Raw genomic sequence first — 26,359 nt, forward strand, 5'->3', positions numbered from 1 at the left:
GCGAACAGACCTAGATGGTATAGCCTACTACACACCTAGGCTATGTGATACTGATCTTCTGAGACCACTGTCGTATCTGTGGTTCATTGTTGACTGAAATGTCGTTCTGCAGCGCATGACTGGATAGATTCGAGAGAGATGTAGGAAGTGGAATTCACAGGGCATGACAGTGTGATGTGGTGGCAGTCCCTGAAATTCAGACTGCAGCAAGAGCTGGATAGGTTTATGTGGAAGGTGCTGGGTTCACTTTTGCAGGTGCCCGTGGGACAAACAAGTAGACAGTTCCATTGGGTGGAAGCAGAGATCTGGGGCTTAGAGGGGTCTGGAGTGGGCATGAAGCCTTTTGAGAGTTGTCGACATTGAGATGGCAGTTGAAGTTCTGAGAGTGGATGGAATATTCCAGATAGGAAGGGGAAGAGAAACTGAGTAAGAACAGGCAGAGTGGTAGAGGGAAAATCAGGAGAGGGTGGTGTCATAGAAGCCAGGAAGAGTGTTTCTAGAAAAAATGATCAACTGTGCCAGATGTTATGGAGAGTTTCAGCAAGGTAAAGATCAAAAGTATCTATTTGTTTTGGACTTTAAGGCTGTCGTTGGTGACTGTGCAGTGGAAGTCAGATTTGGTAATTCTAAGGCGAGGAATTAGGCAGCTCTTTTGAAGAAGTTTCCAGTGGAAGAAAAGAAAGAGGAGATAGCTGAAGGTTGATAAGGAGTTGAGAGTAAGTGTTATATTTAAAGATGAGGGAGACTCGAACCTGATTACATGATGACAGGAATGAGCAGGTGGGGAGAAGATGAAGATGAAGAGAGGGTGATTGAGGCCTCAGAGTCCCTGGGGAGGTGGAATGAGTGGAGGCCAGAGTTGAAGGGGAGATGGGGTTTTGGATTGTAAGGAAAAGGGAGCAAAGGCTGGATCCAGGTAAGTTTGTGAGTATGGTGGTGGAAAGTGAGGACAGTTGCTTCTGAAATAGTTTCTTTGTTTTCTTTGTGCTGTGGACAACAGTATCATTTGCTGAGATTGAGGAGAAGGTGGTTGGGGGAGGCTGAAGGAGAACAGAGAGTGTTTGAAATATCTGCTCTGGAGAAGGGGAGCTTGAGCCGACCAGAGACAGGACAGCTTGAGGACGAGTTAAGGTTATTGATGATGAATTGATGGTGGCCCTGTATCTTTGTGAATTTCCCCAGCAGCAGAGGACAGCAGTCTCATCTGCTCTTCCTAGGTTTGTGCGTGTGTTTGAGGAGTTTCTAGAGAGTCAGGTTTCATTGGAGTCCATGAAGTGCAAGGAACAGAATATAATGAATGTGACTCACACTCATCTTTGACACATCCACTGTTCTGTGCTGCGGTACTGAAATACTCTCTGAAGTTATGGAAGTGTGTTAAGCTCTTTGCACCTTTGGTAAATGGCCCCAGACGGCTGTCTTGTTTTGCTTTAAGTTCTTGTCTGCTTTTTTATACTATTTCTGTCTCCTCCCTTTCTGTTTTCTTCCCTGTTGTCAGTTGTTCTCTCACATTGCTGTCTGCATGCAAGTGTATATCAGCCCTGCACACTGGATTTTGTCAACATCTGGAATTATCACACCTCTGAATAAAGCTGTGGGCTTGAAGACCAGACAACCAAGCTTATTAAAATTTGTGCAAAGTAAGAGTAAATAACCTCTGAGTGTGATTCCCATGTGCTGTGCTTTGAGGGTGTACATGAGTGTTTGTACATGAATTTTGTGCCATTTATTGGGTTGTTTCTCAGTTGTCCATATATGAGATGTTTGTTGCCTGTGTTCCCATTGTGGTTTCTTATTTTGAATTTCCATGGATGTGATAATATTCTTAAGAGAGCCCTCAATGTTTATGATTATGTTTTTTATAATCATTCTTTAGTACTTGAAAAGTGTTTTCATATGCATTACCTAAATTTTAAAACGGCGTGATTAGATATTTTATGCTGTTGTTTCTTCTTATTCTCATGGATTTTCAAATACTTATGTATTTTGTAAGGGAATAACATATCTTTTCCAATATGTATACATTTCGTATGAGAATAAGCTGTCATGTCATGACTCAGTCATTTAGCCATGTCACGTGTGAATGAAATAGACCAGTGTAAAGTAAGTATTTTGGAGGTTTGAAAACTAAGTTATCTACTCTAGGTTTTCATTTATTTCTGTGTTTTATGGACTTCCTCATCTGTGAACATATCATATATGTAGCAACAATTTTAATTTTTTAAAGAAGTATATACTTAGATGTACAGTAAATATCACTTTTTAAATTTTCTGTAAATTAATTTAATTTTGATCCTGACCTTCCTTCTTGTTAAGAGGAGGGTAGATTCGGTACTAGTCATTTCGAGATGTTCCCCGAGCCCCAAGGTTGTGCTAAGGTTTGGGGTCTTGAGCAATGCCAGAGCATTGAGCAGAGGCCCCTGAGTCGTCATCAGTCACCTGGCCTCGCTGGTTGCCTAGGAGAGGCCTGTTGTCCAGCCGCACATGCCCTCCAGTCTTAGTGGCTTGGCTGGATGCCTTTTGTGCTAACGACATGGGGACCATTGGTGAGGCCCAGAGCCATGGGTCTGGCCTTCTCCCTCCCTGGGGCATTTTGAAGCTCTTTCCTCTGAGACCCTACCCCATCCTACTCGGGCTACCTGGGAGCAGAATGCTGCTGAGTGACTCACAGACCTTTCTTCTCTCTCCAGTCCAGGGGGAAGTCTTTTTTAATCTGGGGGAAATCCCTCCCTCCTCAAACGGTGTTCTCAATAGGTTGAAGGGTTTTGTTTGTTTTGTTTTGTTTTAAACAAAAGCTAAGAAGCCTTGACGCAAACCTTTTCTTAGGCAGAGATGCACACAAAACATAACCTCTTTAGATGAGAGAAAACATAAATTCTTTTTTTAGATAGCAAGTTGCAGAGCAGTAAAAAAACTCAACAGGGGGCCAGCCCCATGCATAGTGGTAAAAGTTGGGTGTGCTCTGCTTCAACGACCTGGGTTCCTGGGTTCAATCCTGGGTGTGGACCTATGCCATTCATCAGCCATGCTGTGGCGGTGACCTACATACAAAATAGAGGAAGATTGGCACAGATGTTAGCTCAGGGCTAATCTTCCTCAAGCAAAAAAGGAGGAAGATTGGCAAGAGATGTTAGCCCAGGGCAAATCTTCCTCGGCAAAAAACAAAACAAAACAAAAACAGGCCACCTCTGTCAGTGTTACCTCCTCTGAAATGAAACCTGTGTAGCCAAGTCTGTGTTTTTATAACTCATTGAAGAATATTAATATTTGTTAAATGTGTTTACATTTTATTGATATACTGTGATTTCTGAGTGATCTAAATATCAAGCAGAATGTAACATTCTAATTTTGTTTTGTCTTATTTTACCTAAGAACACTGGAACTATTTTGGGGCTGATGAAAATCTTGGTCCGGTGGCTGTGAGCATTCGAAGGGAAAAACCAGAAGAAACAAAAGAAAACGGATCGCCATACAACTACCGAATAATTTTTAGAACGAGTGAGGTAAGTTGTAAAAGGGAAAGACTTGAGGCTTAATTGAAGTGAGACAAAAATAGAGCAGTAGCAGTAACAAAGCAATTAAATTTAATAGCACATGGCTACAGATGTCTTCAGAATCAACAACAGCCCCTTTCATTCATTCTAGTGGTGGGGGGTGACATGATGAATAGATCTGGATCCTTTCTTTCCATCTAGCTCTGGGTAGATGCAATAAATGAATGGGAGTTTTGATTCAGAGGAAGATATGTCCGTTAAGTGTGGCCTGAGGAAACTGGAGCCCTCAGAATCCCAAATGGGATATTGCGTATCCTGCTTGGGCAGCCAGAAAGCACTGAGCCAGCTTGAGGAGCCAGGGTACTTACATAGAGAGGAGGTCACCCAAGATGTAACTCACTCTTCCAAACTATTGCTTAGGACCTTTCCTGACCCAAGAAGAGGGAAAAACACTCTTTTCTTCTTCCACTTTCGCCTAGCTCTCTCTTGGACCTGTTCTCTGAGGCCTAGGGAACAGACTATTTGAACCAGAGACTAATTATGGAAGATAGAGGCTCTTGGAGCTCCTTAGGAATCTAAGAGCACAGAATATGAGTTTTTATTTTAAAATGAAATTCAGGTTGAAAAAGAAAAGGAAAAATAAAATAGCCAACAAAACATTTTTTTAAAGAAACTCATGAAGAAATTTAGGACCGTAAGGTTCTTTTTTTGCTTTCTTTCTACACATGTGTATAGTTGTGCCAGTTATCAATTTATTGCCTCTCCACGCCTAATTCACTTTAGGATTGTTGTTATGCATTAATGCCTAACACCCCCTTGAGGTATCCAGAAAATAATGGTTTTGAAACTAGTTTAAATAGGGCATTTGGCTTCGTTTCCCCTGTTGAATGCAAGGCAAGTTTTAGGGGTTGGCTTCACTTAGTAATTCTTCCTAAGCTTGAACTCTGGGGAAATTAAAAATAGGATTTTTAACGGCAAGACTTTAATATCTAATGTGTTGTGTACAGCGGCCTGAGAGAAATGAAGAGCTCACATGCTCTGGAGTACTTTTTCTCCATGCACAGCTAAGCATCAAGCATTGTAAGTTCTTTCGTTGAACATGAAAAGCACAGAGAGCACACTGTGTTTTGAAGTTGGCTGTAGGTATTTGCTCCTCTTTGGCTTCTCAGATCCCACAAGATCTCTACGAGCCTCGGTTACCTCCCTCCCAAGTGTTTTCATCCCTCCTATTGTTATCTTTTTCCCCTCCCAAGGCCGCTCTGATTTAACTCCCCCTCATATTCTTCCTTTTCTGTTTTTTTTTTTTTTTAAAGATTTTACTTTTCCTTTTTCTCCTCAAAGCCCCCCAGCACATAGTTGTGTATTTTTAGTTATGGGTCCTTCTAATTGTGCTATGTGGGACGCTGCCTCAGCGTGGCCTGATGAGTGGTGCCATGTCCAGGCCCAGGATCCAAACCGGCGAAACCCTGGGCCACCACAGCCGAGCGCACGAACTTAACCACTTGGCCATGAGTCCGGCCCTTTTCTGTGTTCTTATTCATTTAAATTCCTCATCTTGCCACTCTCTTGTCACCCTTCGTGCAGAATTGAAGCTTTCAAAATCTGCACGTTCTTTCCCAGATCCTGTCACTGGTTTCCGTGATGGTCCCTCCAGCTTGCCTTGCCGGCACTCCATGTCCAGTCCCAGCCTCTCTCCCCAATGTTAACTCCCATCCTGAGTTAACGTGGTCCCTCTGCTGTGCTTGGTGGACCCCGCTGACTCTTGCCTTCCCCACCTCTGTTCTTCCAGGCCTCGCCCAAGATGCTCTACCTTCTCTGTCTTGCACTTCAGTCCTTTTCCTGCTGACCTAGTTGACGTCCTTGGGTCCATTTCCTTACTTAGCAGGGATCCTTTTGAAATGCAATCCAGATCTTGTCATTCCTCAATTCAAAATCCTGTAATGGGTTCCCCTCTCCTTCTGAGTAAAAGCCAGTCTCCTTACTTGTGTAGGAGCCATGCACATCTGCTTCCCACCTTCTCTCCGATAACTGCCCCCGCTTGGTCTTCTCCGGCCACGTCAGAGAAGCGCTGGGACGCTGCCTCAGCGCTTGGGTACTCCCAATTCCTCTGTAGTAGACGCTTTTTCACAGGCATCCTCTTGGCCGGAGCGCTCTCATTTCCTTCTGGCCTTCACTCACGGATCACAGGGGCCCTCCTTGACCACTGGATCTAAAATTTCTGCTCCCTCATATCCCCATTTCTTATCCAGTTCCAGCCTGGATTATTTTTGTGAACACTTAACACTGTCTCACATAGTGTGATTGTTTATTTTGTTCATTTTCTGTTTCCCCATCTAGAAGGTAAGCCCCGTGAGGAGGGGGCCTTTGAGTTGGTCATCACTGCATGCCTGATGCCTGAAATAGTCCTTCCCTCCCTCCCTGTTTCCTTCCTTCCTTCCTTTAATGTCTATTTAATTGCCACTAGCTTTTCTGTAATTTTTTTCTTTCCAATAAAAGTAATCCTTAAATATGGCTTAATTGTAGTATCTTTATGAAGCTTTTCGTAGAAATAAACTAACAGAAGTCCTTTGATAGAAATATCTCTGGACGTTGATCCCGGTCCACAGCTCCTGCACTTTGTGGAACAGGCGCTTCGCTCTTCTCGTTCACTGAATGCGTAATAAAGTAAGACGCCATTGTTACGCCTTTGTAGGGACTGGCCATACTAGTAATGTCTCATGTTAATAAATATGTTGAGAAAAAGGGAAACATGGTCACCACAGGAACATTCCAGTTGCTTCAGTAAATGGCGTCAAGATAACAGAAGTACAAAGAAATCTCTTTCATTTGAATAGAAATAATCACTGTGTAACATAAACGAACAATAAAAAGACCTCATATGTGTAAGCGTGACCGTTTATGAACAGAATCTCATGGCGTGTGAGTGCTTTGAAGCTTAGAAGCACAGCGTCTTATGAAGATTCCCTTCTTGTTTCTGGAAGTCATTACGAAAGTATCGGTCATACCAGCGATTCAGATGTAAAAATGAGCCGTTCTTTTTCTCCTCTGCGTTGGCTTTCCTGAGGTGAGCCTCTGGCGCAGGACTAGCCAGGGTTAGCATTCCTCGGCTTGGTTTCTCAACTGAAAATCCTTCCAGCCTTTGTGGCTTCCTTTCCCCCGCACGGTTATCTCGTGGAGGGAGGAGCACAACAACTGAGCTGCCCAGCAGTTTCCTGTGATTTAAAAAAGAAAACAGAACAGGGCCGGCGGGGCCGAGTGGTTAGATTTGCGCACTGTGCTTCGGATCCTGGGCACGGACATGGCACCGCTCATTAGGCCATGCTGGGGTGGCATCACACATGCCACAGCTAGAAGGACCCACAGCTAAAAATATACAACTCTGTCCTGGGGGACTTTGGGGAGAAAAAGGAAAAATAAAATCTGAAAAAAAAAAAAAAAGAAAGAAAGAACAAAAACTCGGTTTCTGTCAAATTAGATATTGTCATGGGAAAATGACATTTTTTTACACACTTGTTATTTGAAAACGTTATGTATCAAGTGAAAGAAAAAACACTAATCAAATTAATAGGCTGGAAATACCTTGAGTCGCTTTTTCCTGTATTGAGGGTGAGGTGTTGGTAAATCTTGCGTTTCTTGCCCTCTTCTCTCTTCTCCGTCTGTTGGTAAATGTTGCAGGTTTTATTTCCTTGGTGACTCTTCCTTTGGTTTCCAATTTCCCTGCTGATCCTTGGTCATGCCCTCTTCTCCTGCTGCTTGAAGACTATTACAGCTTCCTTCTAGCTATATTCTCTGCCTATGCGTTCCTCCTCTTGGACTTCATCTTATTTGCCAACTTAAATTTCCTTGAAGTGTATGTCATCGTCCCCATTCACACGCGTTCTCAGGATGCCGGTTGGAGCCTGATGAGGTGCCCACCCCTGAGCTGGCGGCAGGCTCTGCTGCCCTGGGGCTCTCCCCGACCCAAAAGCTTTTCCCCCCTCACTCTCCCTCGCGCTCTCTGCAGATCCAGCTAAGCGGCAGCAGTGGCCATTGCCCGCTCACACCTGTTCGTTCTTATCTTTGTACCTTTGCTCTCTGACATTTTCCTTTTGCAGAATTTTTCCTAGGTTTCATGGCTCCTTTTTAGTACCACTCCTTCCAGGAGGAACTTTCCTTATGCCCTGAGCCACAAGAATCCATTTTCTGCCTTTAAACTCTCTTGGGACCTGGACTCGTTACACTTTTCTTAGTAAACGTATCCTTCTGGATTGCACTTGTGTGTTCTTACCTCTCGCCTTCTCACACGCCACACCCTCCCTCCTCGTACTCGCCTCTTAGCTGCCGTAGCTCCTGTCGCGGTGCAGTGCCTTAGAACCTACAGGCTTCGTGGAAATTTGTTCAATGTAGTGGGGTTGTTTCCTTAGGTCACCAGACAGTGTGTAAGCTATATTAACAACTTGGCCATGTGAAAATTTTTGCAAATTAAGACTGCTTTAGGCTTCCCCTCTGGTTAACTTTGCTCCAGCAGACCTTCATTACATTGGGAAATTTCTTTCCCCATTTTCATAGTTCATAATAATGGAAGCTGTTTCAAGAAATAAGGGGAAAATCTAAAGTAATTTCAAATGCCGTTGACTGTACTGCTGTACTAACTATAATCATTGTCCTATTGTGGCAGCATTTGGGGATATGAATAGTTTATGCCTGTCAGCAGTACATTATGTAGTTTTAAACTTGATCCTTCCTTTACTTTTTATAATGCAAAAAGGTATGACATCTAAATTCTGAGCATTAATTGTTCAGTTATTTCTCTGAGAGATCTCCTTCTTAATTTCCTGGTTAGTGTGGTTAGCAGCATTTGACAGCCATAGAGAGACCTTGACTGTACTGAGCTCTATCAGGAAGTACTATACTTGGCATGGAAGTAAATGTCCTCAGAAAACTTGATCATGAGTCCCTCTGGACTTGCCTGGGTCTTCTTGAAAGTGTTGGCCTCATTTGTCATAAACGGAGTATCCTCTATCACTTCCCTGGTTCCTTCTCCCTCACTGGCTTAACCGATCAAAAGTCATTCCCAGCTCCCTAAAGGGGACCTCAGTCTAGGCCTGCGGCTCTTATGCTGTGTTTGCTCATCTCACACGCCCAGAGAGGCCTCACCAGAGCACGGGTCTCTCTTCCAGCTCATGACACTGAGAGGTTCAGTTCTGGAGGATGCCATTCCCTCAACGGCAAAGCACTCGACGGCCAGAGGGCTGCCCCTGAAAGAAGTGCTGGAGCACGTGATTCCCGAGCTCAATGTCCAGTGCCTGCGGTTGGCCTTCAACACTCCCAAAGTCACAGAGCAACTCATGAAGCTGGATGAACAAGGGGTAAGTGTGGCTCCAGGGGAGAACATTCCTGCTGCTCAGGTTTCCCATAGGCTTCTAGAATGTGGACCTTAATATTTCCTTTCTGACAGGGAAAACCAATACATTTATTGTGAAGGATGTTCTCTTTGCAATTCTTTTCTTTTCTTTTTTTTTGTGAGGAAGATTAGCCCTGAGCTGACATCTGCTGCCAATTCTCCTCTTTTTGCTGAGGAAGACTGGCCCTAGAGCTAACATCCATGCCCATCTTCCTCTACTGTATATTTGGGACACCTACCACAGCATAGCTTGCCAAGCGGTGCCATGTCCGCACCTGGGATCCGAACCAGTGAATCCCGGGCCCCTGAAGAGGAATGTGCGAACTTAATGGCTGCACCACTGGGCTGCAGTTATTTTCTTTTTTCTTAACTCTCTGAACTCGGAACATTTCTCATCTGCTAAAAGTCTCTGTCAGAATTGATAGATATGGTACTGTAACTACGTTTGACTCTTTTGGTAATCTTCTGTAAATGCAGTGTATTTTTCAAGTACTCTAGGAATAAGTAATAGCAATAACAGTGATAATAATAGCAGCTAACCCTAATGGACATATTTGCCAGGCTCTGTTTTAAGCGCTTTAATGTGTCATCCCATTTAATCTCCCAGCCCTATGAGAGTGGTGCCATTATCACCCCTGTTTTAGAGACAAGGAATCGGAGGCACAAAGAGATTAAGTAGTAAGTCCAAGTTCATGCAGTGAATAAGTTCAAAGCCTGTACCGTTAAGTCCCTACACCACACTGTTCTTAAAAGCTTAAATTTTTGAAGTGCATTATTACCACCAAAGATGTGTTTTAGCTAAGATTTCTAAATGCAAAATTTTAAAAATTTGAGTCTTAAGTAGTAACAAAATGAAAATGCTCAAGATTTTCTCACCTCCATACTTCCTATGCCTTCATGTGGGGGCCCTTTGGTCAAGATGCAGATGAGTGATAGGATAATCCATAGAGACGCAGCAGAAGGGTAAAGAATGAAAAGCTGTGATCTGGCAAATCTAACTAGAGAGTTGCGTTCACATTCTACCTGGAATAATTTGAACATATGGGCTGGTTTTGTTAGATGCTGTAGTTATATGCTCTTACTTTAACTCTTTGAATATTTCAGGCATATTGCATCCTGGCGTAGGGAGGGGCAGTAGCTTTACCGTTGCATTTAAAAAGAAATTCCCCCAGAAGTAAAATTGGTCCACAAATGTCATTTTATGAACAAATTTTGATGATAGGTCCTTAATTAAAATTTTCAATCTTATTAATAATGAATAGGAATTCAGAAAAATCAATTTCCAGATATATTCTTTTAATTCAGCCAATAGGACTATAATATGAACCAATAGTAGGATGTAACTTTTCTAATCATTGCTCTCTCTGTCCCTTCATTTCACTTGTCATACAGCCAATGTCTATTCCATACATATATTTCAAGTAGGCTATGAGTATCTTTGTGTATAACATGTAAATATGGAGCCCTTTGAATGCTTCAGAAGATGACTGATGCATAAACTTAACTTTTTGAAGGCTGTTTTCCATAAATATTTTGAACATTTATTCTAACAGAAGAGGAATAGAAGAGTGATGATTAGATTCAACTTTATGGATTCGGTCTTTTCAGTTACTCTGCTTTTCAAGGAGAATAACAACATTTAGACATTGATAATAGAATCATATACTGAACATTCTGAATTCTACATTAGAACAGATTATTTTGTATAAAGGAGATTTTTATTGCCATTTTCCCCTTGTTTTACCCATATTACGTAAAAAGGGGTGCCCCAATTGTAGACATCTTATGGGATCTCTAGCACCTTTTGTGCCCTCTCTCAGTGGTTGCCAAAGGCTGCACCACAGATGGGGCTGATCTGTGATGTACACTTTAGGGGCCCATCAACACAGGAGAGAGAAGAACACTACAGCGAGTTTAACCTAAAGCTAAATTTATTTAATTCACAAAACTGTCCATTATTCTGAAATTATAGGCTGCTTATTCTTGGGGAATATTAAAATATCCTTTCCCTCACAAATAATTAATGTGTTAGTTTGTTTTCTTTAATGCCTTTCCTTGGCAAAGTTAAAATTTGACAATCTAGGTGAGTCTACCCGATTTTATTTTGGAAATTTTACTATACAGTAGAATCTAGAAATTTAAAATCTGCTGTTCTGTATGAGCAGCTCTATATCTGGGCAAGGGGACCCCCCCACCCCTTGGCCTCTGTCTTCATTTATATCTCCATAGCATTCAAAGCTAGGATTATAGATAGAAAACAGATGACACACATACTTAGGCGTTTAGTCTGGGGAGTCATTTTTTTGGGAGGAAATCTCATTACTGCCTTGGAATCATTTTGAGAAACTGGATTATTTTGGTGCCTTTACAAATACAGATTTTAAAAAAGAAATGCTTATAAGTGCAGGAGATTACACATTTGAATCATGGCAAAGCATTTTTAGTTTCCATCCATGTCATCATTTTTTAAAATTTCATGCTTTATATGTCGTTATATTTAAAGAGATTCATAGTATGACACCACAAAACTGGACTTACAGAAAGGAACTTTTAAATCTCCCTCTAAATTTGATTTAAATGATTCCTTTAACATCTTTTCTGCTTAAAGCAGCTTACATAATTATGCCTGGAAGAAGAAATACTGTTTGCTTCCTGCATTGTGGCATTTTGCCTTGTAGATCTTTGGTGCTTGTTTTCTCATTTTATCACTTTTAAAAGCTGAAATGAACAGAAGAACAAATTAATATCTTATCTATAAAATATGAAAGGAAGCATTTCACAAACATATAAAAATTTGTTTTTCCTTTGACTAGATTCTGTTATGTTTGTGGAAACTGAAGTAGGCATTTTAATTCCCGACGTTTTAGAAAATGAATATATGCTTTGTGGCTTCTCCAAGCTTTCACGTTCTCCTTCCTGAGACCTCGCTGGGCCTGTTGTTATTTATTGATGTCCATTTCCATGATCATATAAAGGACAATAAGAAGGTGTAACTAACCTACCAATGATTTCATACTGTCAAGAATTTAGAACAGTTTGTGACTCAGAAAATTTGGATCAAGTCTGGATTTAGTTTATCCATCATGGTCCTAGATCTTCATTTATTAGATAATTGAGAGCATCTCTTGTGATAAAAAACAAATGAGATAAATATATGTGTTAACTTATCACACTGTTCTAAGCACTGTCCTGGCATCGTCTGGTTTCCTCCTCAGAGCAGCGCTGCGCGGGAGTTTCCAGTTACTGGCCTGTGTTGCCACTGAGTGGATTGAGACTTTGAGAAGTTCTCAGTACCGTTTCCTTTAGTAGGCCTGAACACTGAATACAAATTTGTATAATACTACCTTTCATTTTTAAGATTTTCAAGTGTTCATACACTTTTGCATATCTCCGATTATTTTGACCCTCAACACTACGCAGTAAAGTATCAGGAATCGCATTATCTAGTCAAGCCAACTTTTTAATAATACGGCTAATTCAGTTACTTTTAAATTTGCCATATCAGAGCCAGTTTACTTCATCAGTCATTTTAAAGACACTTTTGTCTCCTCTACTTCGTGCAAGGGGAATGAGAGGTCATAATGCCAAGTCCTGTTTCAAAGAGCTCACATGTGTGAAGCACTTAGCACAGTGCCAGGCACATGGTGAACACTGGAGAGATACTAGCTGTGGTTGGTTAATGATAAAATAGTAACTCGTGAGTAGCCATTTACGTGCACCCTCCCATTTAATCTTTATTTGCATCCTGTGAGGGAGCTGCTAATCTAGGTAGTATATTTCCTTTCATAAGTAACCATAACTATTTCAAATCCAGTAAATGCTTATTAAGTAACCACTGTTTACAGATTGTTAAATACAGTAGAAAATAAATAGGCTAGTAAGACACAGTCCTTACCATGAAGGAGACAAGGTCCTAAATTACTGTGATGGAAGTCAGGTTGAATAGAATGAGTGTGATAAGAGAATGCAGACCAAGAGCAATGGCGGTGCAAGCCAATGGGGCCAAGTCCTGAGTAGTGAGATGGAGTAGGGTGCGATGGGCCCTGGGAGGGAAGAGGACTTCGTCAGGGCAGAGAAGCAGCAGAATGGTGATCTAGACTCAGGACAATGAGAACAAAGCACAGTGTGTGGTTATTGGGCAGTAAGCAGTCCAGCTGAGCCAGGAGTGTGAGGCACATGTAAGAGAGTAATGGAAACAGACATTTGTTATTGAGCAGTGACTAAGCCAGACTGTGCGAAGCGATTTACGTGAATTATTTTAGTTAACCTTTGGAATCCTTTGATGTAGGTGCTGTTGTTGTTTTGTTTTACAGACAAAGAGGCTGAAAGACCGGGTCTTGATTAAGATCTGGTGGAGGCAGGTCTTGACTCCCAGCGTTCAGATTCCACAGCCCACTTTCTTCCCCAGTACACTGCATACCCCGTCCTCCTTTTCCCTCCTCTTGAGTGGGAGAAGAGACTGGAAAGATAGCTCCAAGCTTTATTGCTGTAGGCTTGAGTGCCCAATTTTAAGTATAACCTGTTAAACTCAAATAAAATTGGAGTAGAGCTTAAAAATCTTTAAAGTACAATTGCCGGTTTGCAGTAGAGAGAACTGGTAGTTCTGTTTTCATTAAGAAATGGCAGGTTTCATGTACATGGTAGTGGTTTTACCTAAATGATTATCTTCACTGTTTTTCTAGATACTCATTAAAAATGCAAAGAAATGAAAATATTTATTGGGTTCTCTATTCTTCAAAATTATGCCCTTGAAGTTATGGAAGTTAAAGGAAAAAAATGATCATATCTAATTAGGTCTGCAAAATATATCGCAAGAATAGATGTAAGGAAAGAAGCGATGTTTGATAATGATAGCACTGTTCTTTTGGTTAAGGATATGGATGAAATTCTAGTCTGACTTATATTCATTGCCCTATTGCATTATTTTATTGAGAATAAATGAGTTGACCAGCCACTTTCTTCTTTGATTCAAGCAGCTAGATTTAAAGAATGAACCATAGGGAAAACGTTTTTTCCAAAACCCATTTTCTGTGAATGAAGCTTTGGCAGAACAATTCCTATATCTGAAATTTTAATCTTTTTTCAGATTATGCTATCAGCTAATGCGTGTTTAAAGTTCAGGTGGTCACCAAGTTGGTTCCAGACAACTCATGGATCTGTGTATACATTATCAGGAAGGAACTATACATGACAGTCATCAGGTCAGGGAAAGAAGGCAATGGTAGTGGTCACTTTGTCTTGTCTGTTCATGAATAATGATTCCTCTGCGCTGGCTCGTCCATGCTCCTTTGCCTGGCTGAGGCTGGGTTGGATGACTGGCTGGAGTCCTTGCTGATGAGAAGGTTCTGTGAGTAACGTGACTGAGGGCATCTGGGAGCATTTGGCTGTAGAGGACTGCAGTGTGCAGGGGTGGAGCTCAGCGTGGCTGAGACGTGCAGTGAGGATTCTTTGGTTCACAGTCCAAAAGGACAGAGTAACTGATTGCAGATACTTCAGTCTTCTTGATGTTAAACTGTGGGTTGTATTTTTAAATTCCACTTTAAATGAAAAGTTAAACTAATTTTTTTCCTACAGGACATCTTAACTAGCTGATAGCTTCAAATGGTCCAAAAATCAAAGTAATAATGTTTACATCAGGGGATCCCGTTTCTACCCTGTGCCTATCTCCTTCCCTCTTTCCTCCCCCATAGTTACCACTATTAGTTTCTTATGTATTCCTATGTTTCTGTATACAGAGTATCGCCAAGCGTGTATATATAGTTTTATTTCTCCCTTTTCTTATCAAAATATAGCATGCTAGAGACATTAGCTTTTTTCACTTTGTAATATATTTCGGAGATCTTTCTATGTCAATACATAGAAAGCTTTCCCATTGTTTTTCTTGCTGCATAATACCCTATTATATTGCTGTTCCATAGTGTATTTTATCAGTTTCCCTTATTGATGGGCATTTGGGTTGGTTCTAATCTTTTTCTATTACAAACAGTGCTACAATGAAGAACCTTTTCCTATATAGTTGAAATTTGTCTTAATGTCAAATCAAAACAGGTACATTTATTATCCATTTAATATCCAATATGAAGCTTTTTATTTTTGTGAGAAATTTTGCACAGCATATTATTGTGTGTGTATAGAATATTTCCTTTATGTTATGCGAAAGATAAAAATGTTAGATTAGAATTAGATTAGAATTAGATTAGAATATGTGTGTACACATACACGTAAATAATTTTGACAGAATCTCTGTCAGATTTTTTTTATAACTTTCCTACCCAGTATCCATTTGTCATTTTTTAAAGCAACTTGATTTTTGTTAATAATTTCGAGGATAAATTTTCTAACTTACATTTTTTGCTCCCAACACTGAATGTTTCCAGTCTGTTTGTCATTGTTTTTGGAAGACAGTATAGCAATAAATTGTTAGGAGGTAGTTAAGAAAGTTTTCATGTTTATGAAGAACAAAGCAAAGTAAATGCTACCATGTGAATCATGAGAATTTAAAAAACGATCAAGGTCTTCACATCCAGTAACGGCAGAGTAGCGTATTGCAGACCAGCCCACCCACTGAGAATAACCAGAAACACTGGACAAAATATTTTTTAAAGATAGCTTTGGGATTTTGCTTCTGGAAATGTGAAGTAGGTGTATTTTTTTCCCTATTCTTCCTGCTAAGTACCGCTAAAAATCTTGTATATTGTATATAAAGAAAACATAAAATGAATCTGCAAGGTGGAGAGAAGGAAGCAAATTGGCTAGGGATTTTGGGATTTGAGGAACGACACAGCGGTCATTCATGATAAAAACTGGAGTAGAGAGTAACTTCTCAACTTGATAAGAAAACATCTACAAAAACCTACAGCTTAGATCATACTTGAGGATAAAAGATTTGATGTTAACAAGGCAAGGATGTACTGTCACCATTGCTATTCACTGTGATACTGGAAGCTCTAATCAGCACAATGAGGCAAGAAAAGGAAATAAAAAGCATGTAGATAAAGGAAAGGAAAAAATAAAATTGTCCCTATTTCAGATGACATGATAATCCGTATAAAATCCCAAGGAATCTACAAAAACTTCCCAGAACTATGAGATTATGTTCAGCAAGGCTGTATGATTCAACAGCAGTTAGATTTCTTTTAATGAACATGTGGAAACTGAAAATAAAATACAGTTCCATTTATAATCCCTCAATAAAAAATGAAATACTTGGGTATATATCTAACAAAACAGGTATAGAACTTGTATGCTGAAAACTATAAACCACTGATGAGAGAAGTTAAAGAAGACAATAAATGGAGAGACACACCATGTTTGTGGATTGAAAGACTCAGTATATTAATGATGTCCATTTCCCCTTAATTGATATACAGTTTAACACAATTAGTATCCAAATCCAAGCAAGGTCTTTTGTGATTTTAGACAAGATTATTCTGAAATTTATATGGGAAGACAAAGAACTAGAATAGCTAAAACAATTTTGAAAAAGAGTAAAGTGGGAGAAGTCATTCTACCTGATTTCAAGACTTATAACAACAGTAATGAAGACTCTGTCTTCTTATTGGACGGATAGACACATGTATCATTGGGACAGATTAGAGGAACCAGAAATAGCCCCACACACCTATATCCAACAGAGTTTTGACAAAAGTGTAAAAACAATTCATTGGAGGAAGGATAGACTTTTCAAACAAAGATGCTGGGACAATTAGACATCTATAGACAGAAGAATGAACTTGACCTGAACATCACCCATTATACAAAAATTTGTTCAAATGGATCATAGATTGAAATGTAAAATCATAAAAATTTTGGCAGAAACACAGGAGAAGATCTTTGGGTTCTAGGGCTTGGTGAAGAGTTCTTAGACATAACATCAAAAACTTGCTCCAGAAAAGAAATAATTGAGAAAATGGACTTCATCAAAATTAAAAACATCCTTCAGCGCTTTTTTCTTTGGACATTTGCTGATTTGTAAGAGGCTTGGGGCTTAAGCTTAACATACAGCTGCAGATAAAAAGTTAGGTGACAGATCAGAGTGTTTGCTGAGTTCATGAGGGCTGCAGAAATAAAAGCTGGAGTTCAAGGCTCACTGGAGATCTCAAATCGGTAAATCAAATTGAAATTCTAGAACTGAAAAAAAACCAAAAGTTAAAATCTCAGTAGATGGGTTTAAGATCATATTAGACGTAGAAGAAGAGAAAATTGATAAATTGATGATGTTACCAGAAAAGTTTTAACTGAAGAATGGAGACAAGAAAACATGAGAGATACAGAGAAGTGCCCAAAAGGCGTATGAGCCACAGTGAAATACATATATGTAATGGAATTCCAGGAAGAGAACAAGAGTTAAAGCATTATTTGGAGGACAGAGCCAATATTTGAAGAAATACTGGTAAATTTCCCAAACTGATGAAAGATATAAATTAAGACAGATTCAAGGAGCTCTGCCTGCCCTAAGCAAGATAAATACAAAGAAAATCAGGCATAGGCCCATCATAATAAAAATTGCTGCAAATAAAAGAAAAAGAAAAATCTTAAAAACAACCAGAGGGGGAAAAATGCCTTCAAAGAAGACCAGTAAGACAATTGGCTATTAAAATTAACCATTTGCTGGGCTATAAACCATAAAGAAAAGTAGAAGCCAGGAGATATTTCTAGAGAGCTGAAAAAGAATAACTCTCACAATGAATTTTACCCAACAAAAAATGTTCTTCAAAAATGTAGGCAAAACTAATTGATAGTGGAAAAAGATAGAACGGTGATTGTCAGAGGCTGTTAGTTGATGCAGGAATGGACTACAAGTGGGAAGTGGGAAACTTTGGGGGTGATGGACATGTTCTGTTTCGATTGTGGTGGAGATTTATTAGAACTCATTAAATTATATGCCTCAAATGAATGCATTTTCCTGTAAAGAAATTATATACTGATAAAGTATGAAGGCAGATTTCTGCTTCACTGGATTTATCTTCCCATCTGAAACAACTTTTAAAAACTAGGCAAAACAATGAAACAATGATTTTTATGACCTTAGACATTAGTCAACAAAGGTCAGTGATCTCTGGGAGGTGGGAAACAGATGAAGTGAACTATGAGATCACGCCAGCTTTCTGCCTGGAGAGTTTCCAGGCTGCAGTGGGGAGGGGCAAGCCAGTTGAAGCCCAGGAGTCTCCATGAGTCGAGACTGAGATGAGAGTCCAGAGGGGCCAAGGAGGCTAGGATTCGAAGAGCTGAGTACTAATAAGTACATACGTTTGCGGAAATTACTTGAAGACAGGGTAAGAATCACCCTAAGGGTTTAGGGAGGCAAATCCTCAGTCCTCTCGCATGACTGGGAATAGTTTCTGCTCCCAATAAGCAGACAGGAAAACTTCATAGTTCACATGGCATTGGGTAGAGTCTCAGACTGGCCTCGCCTCAATAGTGGGGAGAAGTTATCCTCAAATTAAACGCTGCTCTCATATGACCTAACAGAGTTGAAAACTAAGAACTGAAAGGATCAAACTATGTCCGAATAAGTATGTCCTAGAACAAAGCTCAAGCACCCTTCCCGGCCCACACTTTGAGAAGTGCTATACAGTGAAATACCCCATAGCAGCTCTTAAAAATTTCTGGATTAAGTCAGACAATTTAAAAGGTTTTGTAAGAGTGTAAGAATTGGGTTATTCTCATGGTCTTTGCTGCCCCGTGCTCTTCCTCTGGCTGTGACAGCAGGGAAGAAGAGGTGAAAATGCAAAACTTCTTAACAGGTCTCTGGGAAGCTGGTTATTCAGATCTCTTTCTGTTGGTAGAGGGCTTTGACTTCGATATCCATCATTCCGGAAACTCAGGCTCTGTAAGCCAGATTGCAGTACCTGTCTCTTTGATTCTGCATTGTAGTTCCTACTTAGCAGAGGAAGGGCAATTTTATATACTGTTGGTTCCTAGCTGTGGGAGTCCACGTCACTTTTGGTGGGTGTTAAAAAGACGCTTTGCTTTATTGAGATTCAAGAGTTTCATCTCAAATATAACCTTTGTCCTGTTGGACTGACCATCATCACTTTTAGAATGCAAACATTTGTTGAGTCTCCAAACTCTTCCATTGATGCTCCATATGAACAGTTGATAGGCAAGCATGGAGTTGTATAGCATGACTCTGAGATTATCCAAAGGAAAATCCTAGGCTGTTGTTAAAAAAAAAAAAAAAAAAATCAGCTGAGTAAATGTGAAGATCTAATTGGCTTTATTCAGTGATTCGTGAATGGAGCAGCATCCCGTCTAGCAAATAGAAAGGAACTTTGAGGAGCTGTGCAAATCGGAAGTTTTTATAGGCACAAGGGGGCAGAAAAAGGAAGTTCAGGGAATTGTTTCAGGCAAGGTCACCTTCCTGTAGGGGAAGGATGTTACCTCACTGGTGCTGATCAGGTAATTCTAGATTGACTAGTGAAAGCTCACATTCCCTGGAGGGACTGAGACTACATTAGGTTAGGTGTCTTGGTTTGCTGACATGGGACTTAGCACAAATGCCTCCAGTTTGGGCCTATTGTTTCTTTTCTAACACTGTCGACAAACCCAACCTATTCCTAAGATGGCTTCTGGTATCATCATATCTCTGTTTTGAGCATTACATGCAAGTATTATATATTATACATGTATATCATATATGTAAATCCATAGAGACATGTTTCTGTGTGTCTCAAAAAAAAAAACGCTGCTTTATATAACCTCGTAAGGAGTCAAACCCCCAAACCATAGCTCTAACTCCATTTACATTTGCTCTTTATCTTGAAATGTTCCTTACTACATTTACATAACTCCCCCTTAACAACTTCACACATTCTGGCAGGGAACGTGCTTGCTAAGTAAGGATTCTAGCCTGAGTTCAGAGAATGCCATCTACCTTGATTTGATTGCAGTAGAAACTGAGAATACAGTCGTATTGTCACCTTAGAGCACAGAGCAGCAGTGACATTTGGCACAGTTCAAACCAGAAGAAATTTGACATTCTAACAAATTTCCTAATCCTCTTAAAGGAGCCTTCCTTTCACAACCAGCAAAAACCAGCTCTCCTATCTGCAGGTGGAGTTCACTAGAGTATGAGAAATCCGTCAAAAGAAGGCAGCCCATTGTCTCATTGTCCTTGGATTCCGCTTCTCCAGTGGCTTTGGGGAAGTTTCCTTGCTTATCTTCTCTCCCCAGTGAACTCTTTTTTTAAATAAATGAATCCTTTTGAATGTTGCACAGTGGAATCTTAGGCGTTTATCTAAGAAGTTTTACAAAGCCAGCCGAAAGTCCAGTGTCACTGCGATGCTTTCTGTTGAACAGGGTGACTTTTGTTTTACGTGGTTGCATGAGAAGCCTGATCTGGGAGGCACAGAGCCAAACAGCAAATAACTCCAAGCCCCTTCCTTTCTCCAGATTGCTTCATCGCTTTGATAGCTTTCCCTGCAGGAGGAGAGTAAGGATGTGCTGTATTAAGGACTTCTTTTGTTACAGACGGAGAGCCTACCACTACTTTTTTATTTCTTGAGATCTAATCGGGTAGGTACTCAGCTTAATTCTAAAGCCAAGAGGAAATCTCTACCTGTGGGAGTTTCCCTCCAAGCATTAGCCACATCAGAAGCAGGCCAGCTGAGAAGAGAGTGAAGTGTCAGTAGTGTGCAGTAGGTTTTTCTCTGGTTTCATTTGTTTTTCCTACATGTGGTATACAAAAATGAACAAGGTCCTAAATGCGTTTCTGTTAACAATTACAGTGAAGTAGCACTAATGTGAGGTAGGATGCTATTTAAAAACTAGTCAGATATCAGTATATCCAGTTACTTTGCAAGTCTGAGACTCGGAACTCTACCTTCCACTCACTGGAGCAGGCAGAGTAAGGCAGGGTCACCTCTGCAATTACGGAACTCCTAGGGGGCTCTCCTGTCTGTGGCTCAGGTCAAGGCTGTCGAGCTTCCTTGTCAGCTAGACAATGTTGGAGGCAGGAACACAAGCACAAGTTTTTCCCCGGTGCCATTTGCTGTGTTGTCACTATTCTGAACCATTTGGTTTGGGAAGTCGAAAAGAGCAGTTCAGGTTCACAGTTCCTTGTGTAAAACGATAGGGGCTGTATATGGTTCAGAATTCAGAAATTTCCAGATTTTAGAAGGGTAATTAAATGCATGCACCTCATAGGAATATTTCCAATGGAATCTGGGGCAGCACCCCACCGTCAAGCACATTAATATTTCCACAGGAAAAAAATATGAATATTCACACAGAGAGGAATAAATTAAAAGTATTAATGTCAGCCCATATCAAGTTTTGCTGCCAAATGTGTTTGCTTAAATATGGTTTTTACCTTTCAACTTCAGAATTGCAAATAAGGAGCTGTGGACATATGTTGCAATGATAGAAATAGAGCAAGACGAGCCTGGTGGAGTTCTGGTAATATTTAATACAGCCGAATCACAGGACTGAGAAGTTGTGGTCTTACGTCTCTCTAATGGGCTAGTTACTTTCTCTTCCCTTCATGTACCTTCTCTTTGCTTATCTGTCAAACAGGGGTAATAAATGCTTTATGAGGCTGTTGTGAGGATAAGCTAATGTATGTTAAATACTAAACACAGTGATTGGCATATACTGAGTATTCAGTAAATGTGAGCTGTTAGCGTTTTGCCTCTTCCCTTCTCCCTTTCCTTTCATGAGATAAAAATTTACTGATGCAGTGGTTGCAGTTCCACTCTGGAAATAGGCCTAAGTGGAAGGGACTGCCCTGATTTCAGTGGAGAATTAAAAGTCTACATTTTTACATTGAAAACTCATTTCTTGTTAAATGACTAATACCACCTTAAAATTTGTTTGTAGAATGACTAGACTTTTCAGTGATCAATAGATGTTTTGATAAAGTTATATCATATTTAAATCTCTTGAAAGCTTTGTTTTAACTATATTTGAAGAAGGGCTATTTGCCACTAGCTGAGTTGCCATTATGAAGCCCCTTTTAACGTTTCTATCTAGGCACTCATCTTTTAGAAAAATATTTGAAAAGTGCATGGTTGATGATGCTAGTGCTCTAACAAAGATAGACCCAAGGTTGGTAATTTAATATATTAGAAAAATGGCATTGGGAGATGTCTTTTCCAGTTTAACAACAACAGAAAATTGCAAGAACATCAGTGGGCTTTTTAGTGCAAAACAATGTATTTTAAAGTATCTTGTAAGGTGGACTTCTGCTTTTAAATTTGTAAAGGCCTCTGTTTTTAAAAGAGGGAGCTCACTGAAAAGGAATTGGCTTTTTGTTGTTAGGTGCTTTTTTTATAGCCTCATTTTACACTTCATAATCCGTTAACAGAAATTCCCTGAAGTATAAGCATCTGTTCTAATGATGCATGATCTTCACATACAGGAAATTTTAACTTATTTTTCTGACCTTTTCTCCTAATTCATGAAGATGATAATTATAGATGCTTGCTCTACTTTATTTTTTGGATTAGAGATAGAAGAATTAAAACAGAAGGCTTTCAACAGAAGAGAGGTGTTAGCTCTTTGATGGGTGTGTGCCCTTCAGGAGTTATTGACAATGAGGAGGGGCAAAGTGGATCTGCCTGTATTAATGTGCACTGTACTGCCTGCCTTCCCAGCTGAACTATCAGCAGAAAGTCGGCATCATGTACTGCAAGGCTGGACAGAGCACCGAAGAAGAGATGTACAACAACGAATCCGCCGGCCCAGCCTTTGAGGAGTTCCTTCAGCTGCTGGGAGAACGTGTTCGACTCAAAGGGTTTGAGAAGTATCGTGCACAGCTTGACACCAAAAGTAAGAAATACTTATACCCTCCTACTAGGCATATTTGCCTCCTGCTGTGTTTTTTCATTGGCTAAATTGCGTGTGAAACAGCCTTGCCATTTACTGCAGAAAACTGCTGGTGATGGCGGAGAGGAAGCCAGAGGAGGGTGTGGCACCAGAATAATTGAAGACCGTGATTAGAGTAGCTAGGATTGGACTGTAAAAAAAAAAAAAAATGGTATTAACAGAGGTGTGGATGGAGTTGAGCAATGGATACGGATCATGCAGAATTGCTCCTGGGTAGTATTGCATAAATTTCACTACATTTAGCTGAATGTTAGAGTGATTAAAAACTCCAAAATCTTAAAACCATCTGCTCGTAAGCCCTAGAATTTTTGACTTTCATTAATTCATTTCATAATCTCCATGCTTGTCTACGTAGTCAGCCTTTGTATGGTTTTCTTATTCATTTTTGTATTCTTTTCATCTTTAGGAGGTTTTTTGTTGGTTTATTTTCTATTATTATTGTCCATAGTCTAATTTAATCTCTAAGAAAATAAGCTTGCTAGCTTTGGTATTAGTTTGGCACCTAAAATGTGTTGATGAAAAGCATATGAAGCAATCTATTTAGCTACAGCTCAGGAGCATACCAGGTTGTCCGCTGCCGTTCCCCAAGTCATTAGTCAAATAGGTAAGTTCTCAAGTATCTATCTTGGTTAGAGTGTGTTGACTTCTGCTGTGTGTCCGTGTGGAGGCAATTTTAAATTTTATCTCAAAATCCATCCATGGACACCTATGACCTGTTTCTCTTTGAGAGGTCTTTGGATTAGCACATCTGTGTTGCAGTCTATAGTAATCTCTCTGATTTTCTGTACAGGAAATTAAATAAGGAGTTGAGTCATGAAAACAGAAAAGCATTCATAAACTCCACTGCAGGGAAGAATTTCCTGTTGCTATGGTTTTGCTGTTGCCAACTTGGAAACGACATGCAAGAGAGACTATTAAAACCCATAAATAGCCTAGACTCTTAAATATTATTTTAATGTTCCATACTCTGCTTGCAACTGCATAAAATGTTAAATCTCATTAAGCCCTTAAACTCTTTTTATCCAGGTATTCTAATATTTACCATGTACAGTTCATTCATGTTGTCCTAATTTGTTGTATCATATAAATTATCATCACCACAAAGAGCTATTGAAAGGGTCTGGGAAGAGAATGTAATAAGCACCCTGATTCTATAAATTCACAGCCAGATTGGGAGTTGATAAGATTATGTATTATTTGTGTATTTACACATTCCCAGCCACCTCTTGATGATGAAGGGCAATGTGAGAAATGTATAGCAAGGCCATACTCAGGCAGTGTGGCATCGAGTAAGGCAGTGGAATAAGCAGAATAGGCTCTCTCTGCATATTTTGCCCCAATATCCCAACAACTGCGAAGGCCAGAGGGGGGTGAGCCTGGATTAGCAAACTGCCTCTTACAGCACAGTTTTACAATTATCTAATACATTCAGCAGGAAAGGATTTCTTTTCACTGAACTACTCTCCTTTAGGACTCTTTGTAACCTGTCAAGGCATAGCTCCTGAGCAGAAGAGTTCCGTCTCCTTTTCTCCCCTTTCAGAGTGTCAGGTTTCCTAAAGTAAAAAGAAGGAAAGTATTTCCATTCTAAAGCCCTGAAGAAGGCAAGATGCTTATTTAACTCTCTTACTCCAAGCTAATAGGGTCAAAAACTAGAGGGGACCATTAGCCTCATCATTTAAATACGTATTAAACAATAACAGACCACAGAAATAGGGACCACCAGCCTCTGCACATTTCAGCATGGTGTGGCCATGGCACACCCAGATATGAGACTTGGCTCTGTGTGCTGTGAGATAATCTCACCAAAATAAATTTTATCTAACTTTATTTTGTATCAGGAAACTTTTTCTTTTAGTATAATCTTTAAAAAGAGAAAATTCTTTCCAGAACAAGTGTTCCTAAAGGATCATTCCCTCTACATGTGACAATGTAGATGTCACTTGGATCTGTGGATTTGTAGTTTTCATCAAATTATTATTTGCCAATCTTTATGTCTTTATTTTTTCCTGCCCCCCCATTTCCTCCTGAGTGTCCAATGACAAATATGCTACATCAGTTACTAGTATACAACAAGTTAATGAGACTGTGATTTAATTTTTAACCTTTTTTTCTCTATGTTTCCATTTGGATAGTTCCTATTAGTATGTCTTCAAGTTCACTGTGTTGTTCTTTCCTTCCATAGTGTCTTCATCTGCTGTTAATCTAATACAATGAAATTTTCATTTCAGATATTATAATTTTCAGGGCCAGAAGTTGCATTTGGTTCTCCTTTTTTATGTTTTCCATTTTCTCTTCATTAGGATCATGTTGTCCTTTAAATCCTTGAACATATTTATAATGGCTGTTTTAAATTCTTTGTTTGCTAATTCCATCAGCCCTGTCATTTGGGGTTTCCTTTTAAGAGATTTTTCTCTTGCTTTTGAGTTATATTTTACTGCTTCGCGTGTCTGGTTATTTTTGATCGGATAGTAGACATTGTCTGTGCTTCATTGTTGAGTGTCTGGATTTTGTCTTCTTTAAAGAGTACTGAGTTTCATTTGGGCAGCCAGTTAAGTTACTTACTGAACAGCTTGATCTTTATGAATCTTGTTCTTAAACTTTGTTAAAGCATCTGTAGTGTAGCCTTTACTCTCTGGCTAATTTAGCCCTACTCCTAAGACATGACTTTTCTTGCACCTGAATACCTGCATATTCAATGAGGCATCCCTACTGTAGCTGGTCAGAACTTGAATATCTTCCAACCCTGTGTGAACTGTGAGAATTGTTTGGCTTACAATTTGCTGGTAGTTGTTCTTTCCCTAATAATCTTTTGTTCATTCATTCTTTTGTTCTTTCTTTCTTGATGTATAATTGATGTATAACATTATATAAGTTTCAGGTATACAATGTAATGATTACACATTTGTCTATATTGCAAAATGATCACCACAGTGAGCCTAGTTAATATCCATCACCATACGTGGTTACAAAAATTTTTTTTCTTCTTGTGATGAGAACTTTTAAGATCTACTCCCTTAGCAACTTTCAAATATGCAGTATAGTATTATTAATTGTAGTCAGCATGCTGTACATTAGCCTAGTAGTTTTTCTTTGCCTGGCTTTTGGAATCTCACTCTGTGTGTGTACAGCTTAATATTCAACCCAAAACTCGAGAAGACCCCATGCAGATTTCTCACCTTCTTTCATTGTGTAGATTTTTCTCTCTTTGGTACTCTACCCAGCAAATATCAGCTGCCTCAGGCTTCCTGAACTCCAGTATGTTTTGGCTTCCCTCTTCAAAGCTCTGCTCTGTGCCATTGTTCCAAAAATGCCTCCAGGTAGGAAACCCAGTGGGATCATAGGCCTCACCTTCTGATTCTTTTTTTTCTCGGGGATTACTGTCCAATGCTGCCTATTTTTAAATGTCTGAGAAAAGTTTTTTCAGATATTTTGTCAATTTTTGAAAGTCCTGTACTGAGTATTGTCATGGTCAGAAGCAAAAGTTCCAGTTACTTTCTGTATATGCCTTCTCATGTGATCCCCACAAACCTTGCTAGATGCCGTTATCCCCACTTTACAGAATTGGCTTCTCTAGATTAACTAACACGCCCAAGGTCAGACAGCTAGTTAGCATTAAGGAAGTAGAACAGATCCTAGTGGCATGGTTAATGACGTA

At 39.8% G+C, this 26,359-nt stretch overlaps 1 protein-coding gene across 49 annotated transcripts in view; it reads left to right on the plus strand.

Moving 5' to 3' along the window:
* Nucleotides 1-26,359, plus strand: part of SIPA1L1 (signal induced proliferation associated 1 like 1) — a 359,658-nt gene that overhangs the window by 241,910 nt on the left and 91,389 nt on the right. For all 49 annotated transcript variants that reach the window (XM_070249967.1, XM_023628022.2, XM_070249984.1 and 46 more), the window contains 3 exons: nucleotides 3,373-3,503; nucleotides 8,654-8,842; nucleotides 22,473-22,647. In XM_070249967.1, coding sequence (XP_070106068.1) covers nucleotides 3,373-3,503; nucleotides 8,654-8,842; nucleotides 22,473-22,647 — 495 coding nt within the window. The remainder of the gene's footprint in view (nucleotides 1-3,372; nucleotides 3,504-8,653; nucleotides 8,843-22,472; nucleotides 22,648-26,359) is intronic.

Source organism: Equus caballus, chromosome 24 (genome assembly GCF_041296265.1).
Source record: "Equus caballus isolate H_3958 breed thoroughbred chromosome 24, TB-T2T, whole genome shotgun sequence".
NCBI classification, from domain to species: domain Eukaryota; kingdom Metazoa; phylum Chordata; class Mammalia; order Perissodactyla; family Equidae; genus Equus; species Equus caballus.